This window comes from Salmo salar, chromosome ssa27 (assembly GCF_905237065.1).
Source record: "Salmo salar chromosome ssa27, Ssal_v3.1, whole genome shotgun sequence".
Taxonomy (NCBI): domain Eukaryota; kingdom Metazoa; phylum Chordata; class Actinopteri; order Salmoniformes; family Salmonidae; genus Salmo; species Salmo salar.
In genome coordinates this window covers 32,364,753-32,381,738 of record NC_059468.1, presented here as the reverse complement: position 1 = coordinate 32,381,738, position 16,986 = coordinate 32,364,753, and the positions used below count along the sequence as shown (strand labels likewise).

The following is a 16,986-nucleotide window of genomic DNA, read 5'->3' as shown; positions in this document are numbered from 1 at the left end:
AGTAGTAGCAATATTACAATGAGTTATGTTGAGAATACAGTATATAGATACACAGTAGAAACCCCATAGCAAAATGGTAGATTACTGTCTGATGGCTTTAAGATAGAAGCTGTTTTTCAGTCTCTCGGTCCAAGCTTTGATGCACCTGTACTGTCTCCGCCTTCTGGATGATAGCGGGGTGAATAGGCCCTGGCTCGGGTGGCTGAGGTCCTTGATGATCTTCTTGGCCTTCCTGTGACATATGGTGCTGTGACATATGTCCTGGACGGCAGGCGGTGTGCACCAAGTGATGCGTTGGGCGGACTGTGCAATTGCCATACCAGGTGGTGATACAGCACGACAAAATGCTCTCAATGGTACATCTGTAAAAGTTCATGAGTGTCTTAGGGGCCAAGCCAAATTTCTTCAGCCTCCTGAGGTTGAAGAGGTGCTGCTGCCTTTCTTCACCACAGTGTCTGTGTGAAGGGACCATTTCAGGTCGTCAGTGATGTGCAGGCAGTGGAACTTTTGACCCTCTGCTCTGCGGCCCCATCAATGTGGACAGGGGCATGCTCTCTCTGCTGTCTCCTGTAGTCCACAATCAGCTCCTTCGTTTAGTTGACGTTGAGGTTATTTTCCTGGCTCCACTCTGCCTAGGCACTCACCTCCTCCCTGTAGGCTGTCTCGTCGTTGTTGGTAATTAGGCCTACCACTGTTGTGTCGTCACTGTTGTGTAGCCAGCGCTCCTGTGGGCTACGACCACTCTCTTTCTCCTTCCCATTGAGGAGCAATGGCGCACTAAATAAAACACTGCCCTTGCTTGTTTTTAGAGTTTAAACTGGAATATACTTTTTTAAAATCAAAAGGTAGCCTATTTGGTGTTCCTGTGTGTGTGGGTGTTTATGTGGGGCGAGGGAGGGGGAAGAGGGCAAAAAAAACAGCAAGAGAGGGATAGAGAAAGAGATAACAAAAAAAACAATTACAGCAGCCATACAAAGAAAACAGTGCATATTGATTGGTTGGATCACATACTTTTCCTCAGCACTTCCTCTCTGATGTGACAGCCTCCATTTTGGATTGTTTTGGCTGAGGTGAGCCGGGCAGGCAAGCAGGCACTCGATGGCAGTTGATACGTGTTGCGCCACCCGCCTAGCTAACATTATTTATCTCTGTGGGTCCTGGTCAAAAGCAGTGCACTATATAGGGAATAGGGGGCCATTTGGGACGCAAACCAGTTATCGTTGTAATCAAACCTGTTTAATTAAACCAGAGGCTAAGATAGTCACGTTCAAATGCTTGCTGTCGGAGCAGGAGTTTAATGTGCTCCATGTTAGGAAAGACCCAGGGACTGATCCAATCAACTCCCATTATATGAAGTCCCATCCCCTTCCTCCCAAGTGACACAGCGGTCTAAGGCACTGCATCTCAGTACTAGAGGCGTTACTACAGACACCCTGGTTTGAATCAATAGGGCGGCGCACAATTGGCCCAGCGTCGTCCGGGTTTGGCCGGTGTAGGCCATCATTGTAAATAAGAATTTGTTCTTAACTGACTTGCCTAGTTAAATAAAGGTTAAAATGTAATTCTGAAGGGAGGAAGAGAATGTTAGCTAGTGTGCTAGCCTAGCATTAGCCTGGATCTTACACCTTTTGAAGGGATGAAGAAAAGACTAGTGTGCTAGCCTAGCTTTAACCTGGATCTCACACCTTTTGGAAGTAGGAAAAGAATGATAGCTAATAGCTGGCGTTAGTCTGGGACGCACACCTTTTGAAGGGGATCAAGAGAGAATGCAAGCTTGCGTTAGAGTGGATCGCACACCTTTCGATGGGGGAGAAGACAGAAGAGAATGATATAGTATTAGCCTAGTGTTAGCCTGGGATCTTACACGTCATTAGCACAGCATATATGGGGTTCTAGCTGTACAGGTTATATACTCACAGTACACAAGGCCTCAAACTCTTTGTCGGACACCAAGGCACCGTCCAGGCCGAAGAGGAAGATGGAGGAGTAGGAGAGCATTCCACCCAGGATGATAAGGTTGTTCATGTAGGGACTGGACATCTTGATCAGTCTGTAGGGAGAGGAGAGGAGAGGAGCATGTACAGCAAGGTGTGGAATTGTGAGAGGAACACAGAGCTCCAAAATTGAAAAACTCAGAAGGACCATTTTAACATTGAAACATGTTTTTATATAACAGTGCATGTACAATGCAGTAACAGCAGCAGAGTGACTTGGGGGAACAGAGTTCCAAATGTGTTTTTGCCTTGGTGAATTCCCACTTCCCGAAGTGTGCGTGGTCTGGACCCCGACTTTGAATACCACTGGAGTAGGGTGAAGCTGAGCCTAGACACTGATCTTGGGTCAGTTTTAGATTTGGGATTTTTAATGGTTAAAGACATGCTCTGGCACTTTGACGACTTGTAAGTATTTTTTTAAACTCCTGCTTTGGGCCTAATGTGTCAATGTGTCGTTCATACATGCATAATCTATGAGTAGAATTACTGTCTTACCTCAATGAGCCACAAAATCCCTAGTTTGAAAGCGACTGTTTTTCTGGAAGCTGCGCTGCGCTATTTTCAGTATATTTCCCCCCACGTGGGCCAACCCCCTAGCAATTTGAATTCTAGCCAATGAGCTTCAGCCCCTCGCCAATTGAGTGACAGCTAGCAAGATGCATACACAGCAGAGCGAGAGACTGAGCAATGACGTGGTGCACATACAGTATCTGCACAGTTTTTGGAGACCACTTTTTGCTAGTGAGTGCTATTTTCAGAACTACTGGCTAAAAAGTATACAAAAGTACTGGTGAATCGATTTAACATTAGGATTGGGGGAGGGGAATCTAATCCTAGATTTGTACCGAGAAGAAACTTCCCCCCAGAGCTTTACTAGTCTAGATAGCACTAGTCCACCAAACTCCAAGTTTTCCTGACTCCATAGTCTGGAAAGGCTCCTTGATGTTGTCAGCACAATGCTTTGATAACGAAGTGGGCTGTACTTTGATTGGTTCTCCTCTGTGTCTTTGTCACTCAAACACCAACATAGACAACCACACACAGCCTCCGAACGCCACCCACTTCCAAAACAACTGTTGGATTTTCAAATCCAAACAACGTTTCAGAAAGGTCTCAGAAAACAATGTTTGAGAGAACCAATCAAAGCTCAAATCATTTCTGCGCGAATACTGCATTTACAATGGACTCCTGTCCAGACCAGTGTGTCACAGCTCTCCCTTGCGGTGTACCACATGAGTGATGTCAGCTAGGCTACAGCTCTACCCACTCCTCCCCCCATTCCCCTCCCTCTTCCACTGACCTGTGGTTGCGGTTCTTGATGTTGAAGAAGAGGAAGGCCCCTGCCATGAGCATGCCCAGGATGGTGATAACAGACAGGATGCTGTAGAGGGGTACGTTGATGTTGCGACGCTGCAGACGCACAAACGTACGGTCCTTAGGAGGCTCCACCCCTGAAATGAACAGGAGGAACTCAGTTTGCCATTTAAAAACAAGTATAATAATGACTTCTACAGGGGAAGGATAGACAACCAAAAAGAGCCCTCACCAGTATTTAACATTGAAAAACAACTCCACAAGAAGGGGAAAAGAAAAATAAGTTGAACGAAGACGAGGACATTCACAGACCCACTGGCAAAAACTGGTTGAATCAACGTTGTTTCCACGTCATTTCAGCAACATTCAAAATAATATGATGACGTTGGATTGATATGGAAAACTGATTGGATTTGCAAAAATGTATCAACGTAAGGGAATTTCATATTTTTTCCACCCAACTTTTAACCTAAATCCAATAACATAGTGGATTTTTTGGGTGAATTCATGTTAGTTGACAACTCAATCAAATGTAAATCAAACCTAGACGTGGAACTGACGTCTGTGCCCAGTGGGGATGTTCTTAGCCTGAGAAATGTACAATAACCCACATAGAATTCTTTAGATTTTAAGTGTGTCCACTTATCCAGTAACTTTGATTCTACAGTACGTAAAGTACTGAACACGTCTACAGGAGAAGGAGAAATTAACCCTCACCATTAGGCTACTTAACATTGGAAAATGCCTCAATTTGGCTACTTTCTTATCAGCTGTGTAAATGCACCATACAGAATTGGTTGTTGTGGTGAGCGACCGCTGTTTCTTATGTTTGCCCGTTCCTTTATTCACCCTCCCCGTGTCTTTGCCAGTGTGCCAATCGATTTCAATGTCTCATCTTACTGAGCTCTCTTATGGTGGTTTGACACATAGAAACAAATGTTTTAGCTGTCCCAGAGTGTCTCTGTATGGAAGTACAGGGAGGGAGGGGAGGGGATTCTTCTCAACACAAGAAAACATGGTGTAATAAAAATGCTGGTAAATAATTCAACATAGAATGATTGATTGAGAGGAGCATACTGGATGCCCTGTGTGTGCGCGTACAAGCACGCATCCACAAACACGCACGCAACAACGCATTCGTAACGCATGCACAAACACACACATACACACACACATGTACAATCTCATGTGTACTTACCTTGGAACCTCATCGTGTTGTTGATGAGATCCAGGACATCAGCAATAGCGTTGTACTCTCCAACCTTCACCTCCTGCCCCTCTGTTAGGAACACAAACAGGAAAGACGTCATTTAGGACAGCATGTGGACAACACATTGGACAACTTTCTCTTTCAGTCAACTAGACAGCTCTTGCAGAGTCTAAAATTGCAGAGATCTGACCCAAAATAACTGTAACATTTCAAATAAGACAGTATCTAATCCAAAACGAATGAGGAATACTGCAGAGTGAGTTCTCATTTACAGCTTGTGTGTTTTAGCTAAGCGTGGGTTAATGGTTGTGTATTCGTTTGTACCCTCTGTAGCAAACAGTAGTGAAACGTTTTGCAACTGAAAACTTCCATTTGTTTCCTAGTGAATACACCTCGCACAAACTATACACACATTACCGGAGAACAAGTCTCAAATGAAGAAATCAATTGTAAAAATAAAAGCAGCAATAAATAAAAACAATAGTATGCTGGCAATGGTAATACATTGGCATTTTCACAGATACAGTAAAATGAGTCTAAATTGTGATATATCCTGAGCCATAACACAAACCACTCTCCTGAGTGCTATTTAAAGCAGCCATTTCCTTCAAGAGACGTCTTAAAAGCTGATAGTTTAAAAATGTATGTGTGTATTATAGGCTCTGTATTGACCCTGTCACACACAACAGCTACATCACTCTCCTTCTCATAAAAATGGGTGAACAGTTACACGTAGAACACAGGGGGAGGAGGGATATGAGGGGAGACTATTCAACTCCCTCCTCTCTCTCTCTCTCTCTCTCTCTCTCTCTCTCTCTCTCTCTCTCTCTCTCTCTCTCTCTCTCTCTATCATTCAATTTCAATTTAAGGGCTTTATTGGAATGGGAAACATATGTTAACATTGCAAAAGCAAGTGAAGTAGATAATAAACAAAAGTGAAATAAACAATAAAAATGAACAGTAAACATTACACTCACAGAAGTTCCAAAAGAATAAAGACATTTCAAATGTCAAATCAAATCAAATCAAATGTATTTATATAGTCCTTCTTACATCAGCTGATATATCAAAGTGATGTACAGAAACCCAGCCTAAAACCCCAAACAGCAAGCAATGCAGGTGTAGAAGCATGGTGGCTAGGAATAACTCTCTAGAAAGGCCAAAACCTAGGAAGAAACCTAGAGAGGAACCAGGCTATGAGGGGTGGCCAGTCCTCTTCTGGCTGTGCTGGGTGGAGATTATAACAGCACATGGTCAAGATGTTCATAATGTCACATTATGTCTATATACAGTGTTGTAACGATGTGCAAATAGTTAAAGTACAAAAGAGAAAATAAACAAACATAAATATGGGTTGTATTTACAATGGTGTTTGTTCTTCACTGGTCTCTCTCATTTCTAAGTGTATATAGATTTACAGTGTGAGGATTGATAACAAATGTAAATGTTGCTTCTGTGTCGGATACACATAAACACTACGCAATGATGACTACCACGTCCCTGAGCTGTTGCTGCTATGTTAGCGCAAACCCTTCACCCAACTTCTGAAATTACATTTCACACCTGTTTGTTCAATTACCTCCTTCATTACTGTAAATCAGATGCAGATTTAAACTCTAGCCTGATCCCATATCTGTTTGGCGTGACGACCATAGGAGCGGGCATTACAGCACAAACAGATCTGGGATCAGTGCATTTCTGTTAATCACATTCAGATTGATGAACCCAGAGGTTCCAGACAGAGGTGCTGATATACTAGCTTGATCACAGATATGTTCGGCCATAGGAGTTGGCAAGACAGCACAAACAGATCTGGGACCAGGCTAATGATGCACTGTTTCTGCTGCCCATGTATAACAGGGTGACTTCCGTCCCTGTCTACCTGACCTAGGTTGAAGACTTAACAAATATATATATATATATACTGCTCAAAAAAATAAAGGGAACACTAAAATAACACATCCTAGATCTGAATGAATGAAATAATCTTATTAAATACTTTTTTCTTTACATAGTTGAATGTGCTGACAACAAAATCACACAAAAATAATCAATGGAAATCCAATTTATCAACTCATGTATTTGGAGTCACAGTCAAAATTAAAGTGGCAAACCACTCCACAGGCTGATCCAACTTTGATGTAATGTCCTTAAAACAAGTCAAAATGAGGCTCAGTAGTGTGTGTGGCCTCCACGTGCCTGTATGACCTCCCTACAACGCCTGGGCATGCTCCTGATGAGGTGGCGGATGATCTCCTGAGGGATCTCCTCCCAGACCTGGACTAAAGCATCCGCCAACTCCTGGACAGTCTGTGGTGCAACGTGGCGTTGGTGGATGGAGCAAGACATGATGTCCCAGATGTGCTCAATTGGATTCAGGTCTGGGGAACGGGCGGGCCAGTCCATGGCATCAATGCCTTCCTCTTGCAGGAACTGCTGACACACTCCAGCCACATGAGGTCTAGCATTGTCTTGCATTAGGAGGAACCCAGGGCCAACCGCACCAGCATATGGTCTCACAAGGGGTCTGAGGATCTCATCTCGGTACCTAATGGCAGTCAGGCTACCTCTGGCGAGCACATGGAGGGCTGTGCGGCCCCCCAAAGAAATGCCACCCCACACCATGACTGACCCACCGCCAAACCGGTCATGCTGGAGGATGTTGCAGGCAGCAGAACGTTCTCCACGGCGTCTCCAGACTCTGTCACGTCTGTCACATGTGCTCAGTGTGAACCTGCTTCATCTGTGAAGAGCACAGGGCGCCAGTGGCGAATTTGCCAATCTTGGTGTTCTCTGGCAAATGCCAAACGTCCTGCACGGTGTTGGGCTGTAAGCACAACCCCCACCTGTGGACGTCGGGCCCTCATACCACACTCATGGAGTCTGTTTCTGACCGTTTGAGCAGACACATGCACATTTGTGGCCTGCTGGAGGTCATTTTGCAGGGCTCTGGCAGTGCTCCCCTCTTTTTCTCCCCAATTTCATGGTATCCAATTGGTAGTTACAGTCTTGTCCCATCGCTGCAACTCCCATACGGACTCGGGAGAGGCAAAGGTCGAGAGCCGTGCATCCTCCAATACACAAACCAGCCAAGCCGCATTGCTTCTTCACACAATGCCCACTTAACCCAGAAACCAGCCGCACCAATGTGGCGACCGTGTCAATGTGCATTGCACCCGGCCCGCCACAGGAGTCGCTAGTGTGCAATGGGACAAGAACATCCCTGCCGGCCAAACCGTCCCCTAACCCAGGCAACGCTGGACCAATTGTGTGCCGCCCCATGGGTTTCCCGATCATGGCCGGCTACGACAGAGCCTGGACTCGAACCAGGATCTCTAGTGGCACAGCTAGCACTGCGATGCAGTGCCTTAGACCACTGCACCTCTCGGGAGGCCCTAGGTTGCAAACTTAGAACCCTCTGCACAATGTCACCATAGTGATGCTAAATGTTTTAGCCATCTGCTGCACACACCCCAGCTTGCATCCCAAATGGCACCCTGTTCCCTATATAGTACACTACTATTGACCAAGGCCCATAGGAAATAGGGTACCATTTGGGATGCAGACATGTTATGCAGGGTTATTCTCTACAGCTGTCCCAATCAAACCTACGTCATCCTACCATCTCAGCACTCTATTGCTGGAGATGACAGAATGTGAATTTCATTCAATAATGAATTAACCTTTATATAGCTTTAAACTTAGGGGGAAACACCTTCACGTCTCGCTACACTGGCTCAGACGCTCGTCCAATGTGGCAGGGCAAGCAAACTATTACAGACTACAAAGGGAAGCACAGCCGCAAACTGTCCAGTGACACGAGCCTACCAGACGAGCTAAATTACTTCTATGCTCACTTCGAGACAAGTAACACTGAAGCACACTTCGAGACAAGTAACACTGAAGCATGCATGAGAGCATCAGCTGTCCTGGACGACTGTGTGATCAAGCTCTCCGTAGCCGATGTGAGTAAGACCTTTAAACATGTCAACATTCACAAGGTCGCAGGGCCAGATGGATTACCAGGAAGCGTACTCCGAGCATGCGCTGACCAACTGGCAAGATATTTTCAACCTCTCCCTGTCTGAGTCTGTAATACCAACATGTTTCAAGCAGACCACCATAGTCCCTGTGTCCAAGAACACTAGGTAACCTGCGTAAATGACTACCAACCTGTAGCACTTAAATCTGTAGCCATGAAATGCTTTGAAAGGCTGGTCATGGCTCACATCAACACCATTATCCCAGAAACCCTAGACCCACTCCAATTTACATACCACTCCAATAGATTCACAGATGATGCAATTGCTATTACACTCCACACTGCCCTTTCACACCTGGACAAAAGGAACACCTATGTCAGAATGCTATTCATTGACTACAGCTCAGCGTTCAACACCAGAGTGCCCTCAAAGCTCATCACTAAGCTAAGGACCCTGGGACTAAACACCTCCCTCTGCAACTGGATCCTGGACATCCTGACGGGCCGCCCCCAGGTGGTAAGGGTAGACAACAACACACCTGCCATGCTGATCCTCAACAGTGGGGCCCCTCAGGGGTGCGTGCTCAGTACCCTGTTGTACTCCTTGTTCACTCATGACTGCATGGCCAGGCACGACTCCAACACTATCATTAAGTTTGCCGATGACGTAACAGTGGTAGGCCTGATCACCGACAACGATGAAACAGCCTGTAGGGAGGAGGTCAGAGACCTGGCTGTGTGGTACCAGGACAACAACCTCTCCCTCAACTTGATCAAGACGAAGGAGATGATTGTGGACTACAGTAAAAGGAGGACTGAGCACTCCCCCATTCTCATCGATGGGGCTGTGTTGGAGCAGGTTGAGAGCTTCAAGTTACTTGGTGTCCACATTAACAACAAACAAACATGGTCCAAGCACACCAAAACAGTTATGAAGAGGGCATGACAAAACCTATTTCTCCTCAGGAGACTGAAATTATTTGGCATGGGTCCTCAGATCCTCAAAGGTTCTACAGCTGCATCATCGAGAGCATCCTGATTGGTTGCATCACTGCCTGGTATGGCAACTGCTCGGCCTCCGACCGCAAGGCACTACAAAGGATAGTGTGTACGGCCCAGTACATCACTGGGGCCAAGCGTCCTGCCATCCAGGACCTCTATATCAGACGGTGTCAGAGGAAGGCCCTAAAAATTGTAAAAGACTCCAGCCACCCTAGTCATAGACTGTTCTCTCTGCTACCGCACGGCAAGCGGTACCGGAGCGCCAAGGATATTATATAACATTTTGAAAAAATATGTTTTTGGTATGTTTTCTTAAAACTGCGTTGTTGGTTAAGGGCTTGTAAGTAAGCATTTCACTGTAAGGTCTACACCTGTTGTACTCGGTGCATGTGACAAATACAATTTGATTTGATTTGATTTACTAAACCATAAGAAATTATTTTAATATTAATGCATTCGGTGTTCTTACACTGCACCCTCAGTGTCACGTCCTGACCATAGTAAGAAGTTATTTTCTATCGTAGAGTAGGTCAGGGCGTGACGGGGTGTTTTGTGTTTTTCTATGTTTTGTATTTCTATGTTTAAGTTCTAGTTTTTTCTATTTCTATGTTGTTTTTTTTGGGGTTGATCTCCAATTGGAGGCAGCTGGTCCTTGTTGTCTCTAATTGGAGATCATATTTAAGTAGGGGTTTTTCTTCCTGATTTTTTGTGGGTTATTATATTTTGAGTAGTGTTTGTTTCTCTCTGCATCACGGTTTGTTGTTTTGTCAATTCCGTTATTTATGTATTGCAAAGTTGCACGGATTTAATAAAAATGTGGAACTACAACCACGCTGCACTTTGGTCCCCTCCTTTCGACAGCCGTGACACTCAGCCGCACTCTGCGGTAAAGTTCCTCTTAGGTCTTAGGTACAGATCTAGGATCAGCTTCCCTTTTCCCAATCCTAACCTTAACCATTAATCAGGAAAATGCAAAGCTGTCCCTATCAGTGTACCAGGAGACTTTATGTAAGGTGATCTGTAGGCTGATGAGTTGAGGGGGGATGTAGGGTGAAGTTACCCCTAGATGCTGATCTTGGGTCAGCGTTGCATTTCCCCCACTAACGGTTAAGGTTAGGATTGGGGAGGGGAAGCTGATCTTAGATCTGTACCTAAGGGGAACTTCACCACAGAGCGGGGCTGGGGGTGAAAGACAGGCTCTGATAGTCTGATCCTTCAAAAGGGGAATGCATGAGCTGTTCCCACACTGCATGAGGACAGACGGCAGAGTTGAGGAGAGGATCAAATCCTGGTTAAATATTCAGCCAGGGCAATCCCTCCTCTCTCTCTCTCCACTCCTACTCTCCTCTCTCGCTCTCTCTCTCTCCTCTTTCTTCACTTCTCCTCTCCTCTTTTTCCCGGCTCTCTCTCACTCTCTCTCACTTTCTCTTCATCTCTTGTGTCAAACAGTCATCACACACTCCCTGAGAAGCCAGGTGGGAGGGAGGGAGGGAGGGAGAGATAGAGGGGGGAAGGATGGTAGACATAATAAGGACATGATATGAAGAGAGGTGAAAAGAATAGATAGGAGATTCAGAAAGAGAAAGAGGGGAGAAAAGGAAAGAGAGGGGAGAAAAGGAGAGAGAGAGGGGAGAAAAGGAAAGAGAGAGAGGGGAGAAAAGGAGAAAGGCAGGTGTGTGTCATGGGGGAGGGAGAGTGGTGGGGAGGGGGGGTGTTCTGCCTAAGGCTAGGTACTCATAATGACATTTTCACAGAGCTATGGAGCAAGAGCTCTCCAGTTCACTGATGATAACATTCATTTGCTTATCCATGACATGACTGCCAGTTGCCTTCCAATTGAAAAACTCCATCACTCCCACAACCAAACAGGTCCGCCTCCCCCGAGTGTTTCCACACACACACGCACACACACATGCACGCACACAAACACACCTACATCCCGATTTAAGCTGCCACAGGGGGCACCTCTGCAGTGGGGTAGATAAGATAGGGGTGAGCGGATTAATAAAGGCATACTGGTGCTGAGGGAGGGTTGGGTCGGGAGCTGGGGGGATTCCCCCAAATACAGATCACACCCCTGGGTAGAAAATCCCACCCGGTAGCCCCCTGGCAGTCAACCACCACTGGTTGGGTAACCCCAGAGTAGGATTACTATGACATCAACATCAGCCAGACAGAAACCAGTCATAATACTAGAGCAATTCAACAGAACATCAAAGCAATCCAACAATCCTACAACATGTGCTTACAGTACCTTGAAACTGTGTGAATTTGATTGTACCCATCCGTTCTCCATTCCTGAACATGACTTGGCCCTGGATAGAAAAGGAATGAAAAACATATTAGACATTTTAAAGCATTTAAAGTACTTAAGGACTCAATGAGGAATCACATGTTCAATACAATACACTTGTTGCCTTGTCCATATGATGCTGCCTTGTCCATGTGACATGATCCACATCAGCTACCAAGCTGAAACCAAACATTGTTGGCCCTTGTTAATGCCCAGGCCTAAACGCTAGCGAGCTAAACCATCTGAATTGTTGACCATCTTCAACGATGGGCTACAGCAGAGGAAGCAGTAGAGCTAGAGATAATCTTGATTTCATTTGAATTTAGATGCATTGTTTTCTTGATGAGCCAATAAAATTTTTTTATATTTTTATTTTACCCCCTTTTTCTCCCCAATTTCGTGATATCCAGTTGTTAGTTACCGTCTTGTCCCATCACTGCAACTCCCGTACGGACTCAGGAGAGGCGAAGGTTGAGAGCCGTGCATCCTCCGAAACACGACCCGCCAAGCCACACTGCTTCTTTTCACAATGCTCGCTTAACCCGGAAGCCAGCCGCACCAATGTATTGGAGGAAACACCGTACACCTGGCGACCATGTCATTGCGCCCAGCCCGCCACAGGAGTCGCTAGAGCACGATGGGACAAGGGCAACATGGCCGGCCAAACTCTCCCCTAACCCGACAACGCTGGGCCAATTGTTCGCCGCCTCATAGGTTTCCCAGTCATGGCCAGCTGCGACACATCCTCGGATCGAACCAGGATCTGTAGGACGCTGCGCCACTCGGGAGAATGTTGGCACATTAACAGATTTTACTGGACTAGCACTGGGCTTCTTTTTGGACTAGAAGTTTGCAAAAATGTATCTGTTCATACAAAGTAAACAAAATGATTGGTCAGCAGATTAATTTTCTGATATCCTAAGAATATATTTTTGCTGTAGCACCCACTCAAGCAGGTACAGTTGAAGTCGGAAGTTACACCTTAGCCACCTTAGCCAAATACATTTAAACTCAGTTTTTCACAATTCCTGACATTTAATCCTAGTAAAAATTCCCTGTCTAGGATCACCACTTTATTTTAAGAATGTGAAATGTCAGAATAATAGTAACGAGAATGATTTATTTCAGCTTTTATTTCTTTCATCACATTCCCAGTGGGTCAGAAGTTTACATACACTCAATTAGTATTTGGTAGCATTGCCTTTAAATTGTTCAACTTGGGTCAACCGTTTCTGGTAGCCTTCCACAAGCTTCCCACAATAAGTTGGGTGAATTGTGGCCCATTCCTCCTGACAGAGCTGGAGTAACTGAGTCAGGTTTGTAGGCCTCCTTGCTCGCACACACTTTTTCAGTTCTGCCCACACATTTTCGATAGGATTGAGGTCTGGGCTTTGTGATGGCCACTCCAATACCTTGACTTTGTTGTCCATAAGCCACAACTTTGGAAGTATGCTTGGAGTCATTGTCCATTTGGAAGACCCATTTGCAACCAAGCTTTAACTTCCTGACTGATGTCTTGAGATGTTGCTTCAATATATCCAACAAATTTTCCTACCTCACGATGCCATCTATTTTGTGAAGTGCATCAGTCCCTCCTGCAGCAAAGCACCCCCACAACATGATGCTGCCACCCCCGTGCATCACGGTTGGGATGGTGATCTTCGGCTTGCAAGCCTCCCCCTTTTTCCTCCAAACATAACGATGGTCATTATGGCCAAACAGTTTCATCAGACCAGAGGACATTTCTCCAAAAAGTACGATCTTTGTCCCCATGTCCAGTTGCAAACCGTAGCCTGGCTTTTTTTATGGTGGTTTTGGAGCAGTGGCTTCTTCTTTGCTGAGCGGCCTTTCAGGTTATGTCGATGTAGGACTCGTTTTACTGTGGATATAGATACTTTTGTACCCGTTTCCTCCAGCATCTTCACAAGGTCATTTGCTGTTGTTCTGGGATGATTTGTACTTTTCAAACCAAAGTTCATTCATCTCTAGGAGACAGAACGCGTCTCCTTCCTGAGTGGTATGATGGCTGCGTGGTCCCATGGTGTTTATACTTGCGTACTATTGTTTGTACAGATGAACGTGGTACCTTCAGGCGTTTGGAAATTGCTCCAAAGGATGAACCAGACTTCAACTGTATATTTCACTGGTCATCCCCAAAGCCAACACTTTTCCTTCCAGTTCTCTGCTGCCAATGACTGGAACGAATTGCAAAAATCACTGAAGCTGGAGTCTTATATCTCCCTCACTAACTTTAAGCATCAGCTGTCAGAGCAGCTTACCGATCACTGTACCTGTACACAGCCAATCTGTAAATAGCACACCCTACTACCTCATCCCCATATTGTTATTTATCCTCTTGCTCTTTTGCACCCCAGTATCTCTACTTGCACATCATCATCTGCACATCTATCACTATAGTTTTAATGCTAAATTGTAATTATTTCGCCTCTATGGCCTATTTATTGCCTCCCTACTCTTCTACATCTGCAGACACTACATATGTTTTTCTATTATGTTATTGATTGTACGTTTGTTTATGTGTAACTCTGTGTTGTTGTTTTTGTCGCACTGCTTTGCTTTATCTTGACCAGGTTGCAGTTGTAAATGAGAACTTGTTCTCAACTGGCCTACTTGGTTAAATAAATAAATTAATTAAAATCCCTTGAGGGTTAGCAAAGGGCTGTCTGATTTCGTAATGTGACTCTTATCACAAATCTTCTTTAAGGGGCTTTTAAAAAGTAATGTCTTAAGTGAGAATACCACCTTTGGCTACTGAACTGACATCATTAGTCAGTCCTTCTACCTTTAAAACTTTGACATGTCTTTGATTTCAGCCTTAAGTGAAAGCGACTGGAAACGAATGACACTCTCACATGGATCATCATTGATATTCCAAAAAACAAATAAAATCATAAAAATATGCAAATATTTTCACACAAAAAAAGTCTGGCAACTAACACATTGCCTTCCCTCCCTTATCCATCCTCATCCATCAAAACTGTGGAATGAATTCATCAAGCCATCTGCCCATAGAACTCCCTAATTAAACATTTAACTGGATCTGGGATTACTGGCGGCCACAGAAAAACAGGTGAATGAGAGAGACAGAGAGAGAGAGTTAGCATGGAGCTGATTAAAGCAGCGCTGACAGAGAGATGGGAAGGAAGGAAACCTATTGAAGAGCCAATTTCAGTTCAAAAAGACGCTGAGGCTTTGAAGTCAGTCGCTGGGCGGGTTTCTGCACCCTGATTGGTACCCTGTATTTGTATGCATCTGTGATGTGACTGAGTGTCTGTCTGTGTGAGCTCGGAGAGAGAGAGCTAGCTAAACCTACTGTCCTCACAGACAGCAGTGCTAGGCTAACTGCGGTGGGATGGAGAGTTTTCTGCTGTTGTATGGCATTTAAAAAAGTGACTGAAAGTCTAAGCTCAGAGAGAGAGAGCTACCTATAGGTAACTGCCAAAATAAAGGAAGCGCTTGAGTAAATGAGGGATACACAGTATATTGAAAGCAGGTGCTTCCACACAGGTGTGGTTCCTGAGTTAATTAAGCAATTAACATCCCATCATGCTTCGGGTCATGTATAAAAAGGCCCAGTTGCCCACTATTTTGGCTAGCATTGCTAGAAGACCTCAGTGACTTTGAAAGAGGGTTCTCGAAAGAGCATGGGATGTTTAATGGATGTCTATCTCAGTCACCAGATCTCAATCCAACTGAACACTTATGGGAGATTCTGGATGAACGGTGTCACATTCCTCCGATAGAGTTCCAGACACTTGTAGAATCTATGCTAGGGCGCATTGAAGCTGTTCTGGTGGCTCGTGGTGGCCCAACGCCCTATTAAGACACTTTATGTTGGTGTTTCCTTTCTTTTGGCAGTTACCTGTAGCTAGGCTTGACACTGCTGCTAATACAGACTTCACCTCAGTGCTATATGCTGACAGTTGTGAGACGGAGCTAAAACAAAAGAGTCTTTAGGCCAAGCATCGGTATAAAACTGCAGTAGAAAAGTACTATAAGTGTTTCCTGCTTCCTGTTCTGAGACTCCGGTAGTGTTTTTCTTTACAGTGGCTTGCGAAAGTATTCACCCCCTTGGCATTTTTCCAATTTTGTTGCCTTACAACCTGGGATTGTATCATTTAATTTACACAACATGCCAACACACTTTGAAGATGCTAAATATTTTTTATTGTGAAACAAACAAGAAATAAGACAAAAAAATGGAAAACTTCAGCGTGCATAACTATTCACCCCCCAAAGTCAATACTTTGTAGAGCCACCTTTTGCAGCAATTACAGCTGCAAGTCTCTTGGGGTATGTCTCTATAAGCTTGGCATATCTAGCCACTGGGATTTTTGCCCATTCTTCAAGGCAAAACTTCTCCAGCTCCTTCAAGTTGGATGGGTTCTGCTGGTGTACAGCAATCTTTAAATCATACCACAGATTCTCAATTGGATTGAGGTCTGGGCTTTCACTAGGGCAAGACATTTAAATGTTTCCCGTTAAACCACTCGGGTGTTGCTTTAGCAGTATGCTTAGGGTCATTGTCCTGCTGGAAGGTGAACCTCCCAGTATCAAATCTCTTGAAGACTGAAACAGGTTTCCGTCAAGAATTTCCCTGTATTTAGCGCCATCCAGCATTCCTTCAATTCTGACCAGTTTCCCAGTCCCTGCCGATGAAAAACATACGCACAGCATGATGCTGCCACCACACTTCACTGTGGGGATGGTGTTCTCGGGGTGACGAGAGGTGTTGGGTTTGCGCCAGACATAGCGTTTTCCTTGATGGCCAAAAAGCTCAATTTTAGTCTCATCTAACCAGAGTACCTTCTTCCATATGTTTGGGGAGTCTTCCACATGCCTGTTGGTGAACACCAAACGTGTTTGCTTATTTTTTTCTTTAAGCAATGGCTTTTTTCTGGCCACTCTTCCGTAAAGCCCAACTCTGTGGAGTGTACGGCTGAAAATGGTCCTATGGACAGATACTCCAATCTCCACGGTGGAGCTTTGCAGCTCCTTCAGGGTTATCTTTGGTCTCTTTGTTGCCTCTCTGATTAATGCCCTCCTTGCCTGGTCCGTGAGTTTTGGTGGGCGGCCCTCTCTTGGCAGGTTTGGTGTGGTGCCTTATTCTTTCCATTTTTTAATAATGGATTTAATGGTGCTCTGTGGAATGTTCAAAGTTTCTGATATT

The 16,986-nt window shown here is 44.9% G+C and overlaps 1 protein-coding gene across 1 annotated transcript in view; it reads right to left on the bottom strand.

The window, feature by feature from the left end:
* LOC106588960 (gamma-aminobutyric acid type B receptor subunit 2) overlaps window positions 1–16,986 on the bottom strand; it is a 462,346-nt gene that overhangs the window by 140,716 nt on the left and 304,644 nt on the right. The window contains exons 8-11 of the mRNA XM_014178545.2: window positions 11,757–11,817; window positions 4,507–4,587; window positions 3,295–3,445; window positions 1,918–2,050 (exon numbers count right to left, since the gene is read on the bottom strand). Of these exons, the coding sequence (XP_014034020.2) occupies window positions 1,918–2,050; window positions 3,295–3,445; window positions 4,507–4,587; window positions 11,757–11,817 (426 nt within the window). The remainder of the gene's footprint in view (window positions 1–1,917; window positions 2,051–3,294; window positions 3,446–4,506; window positions 4,588–11,756; window positions 11,818–16,986) is intronic.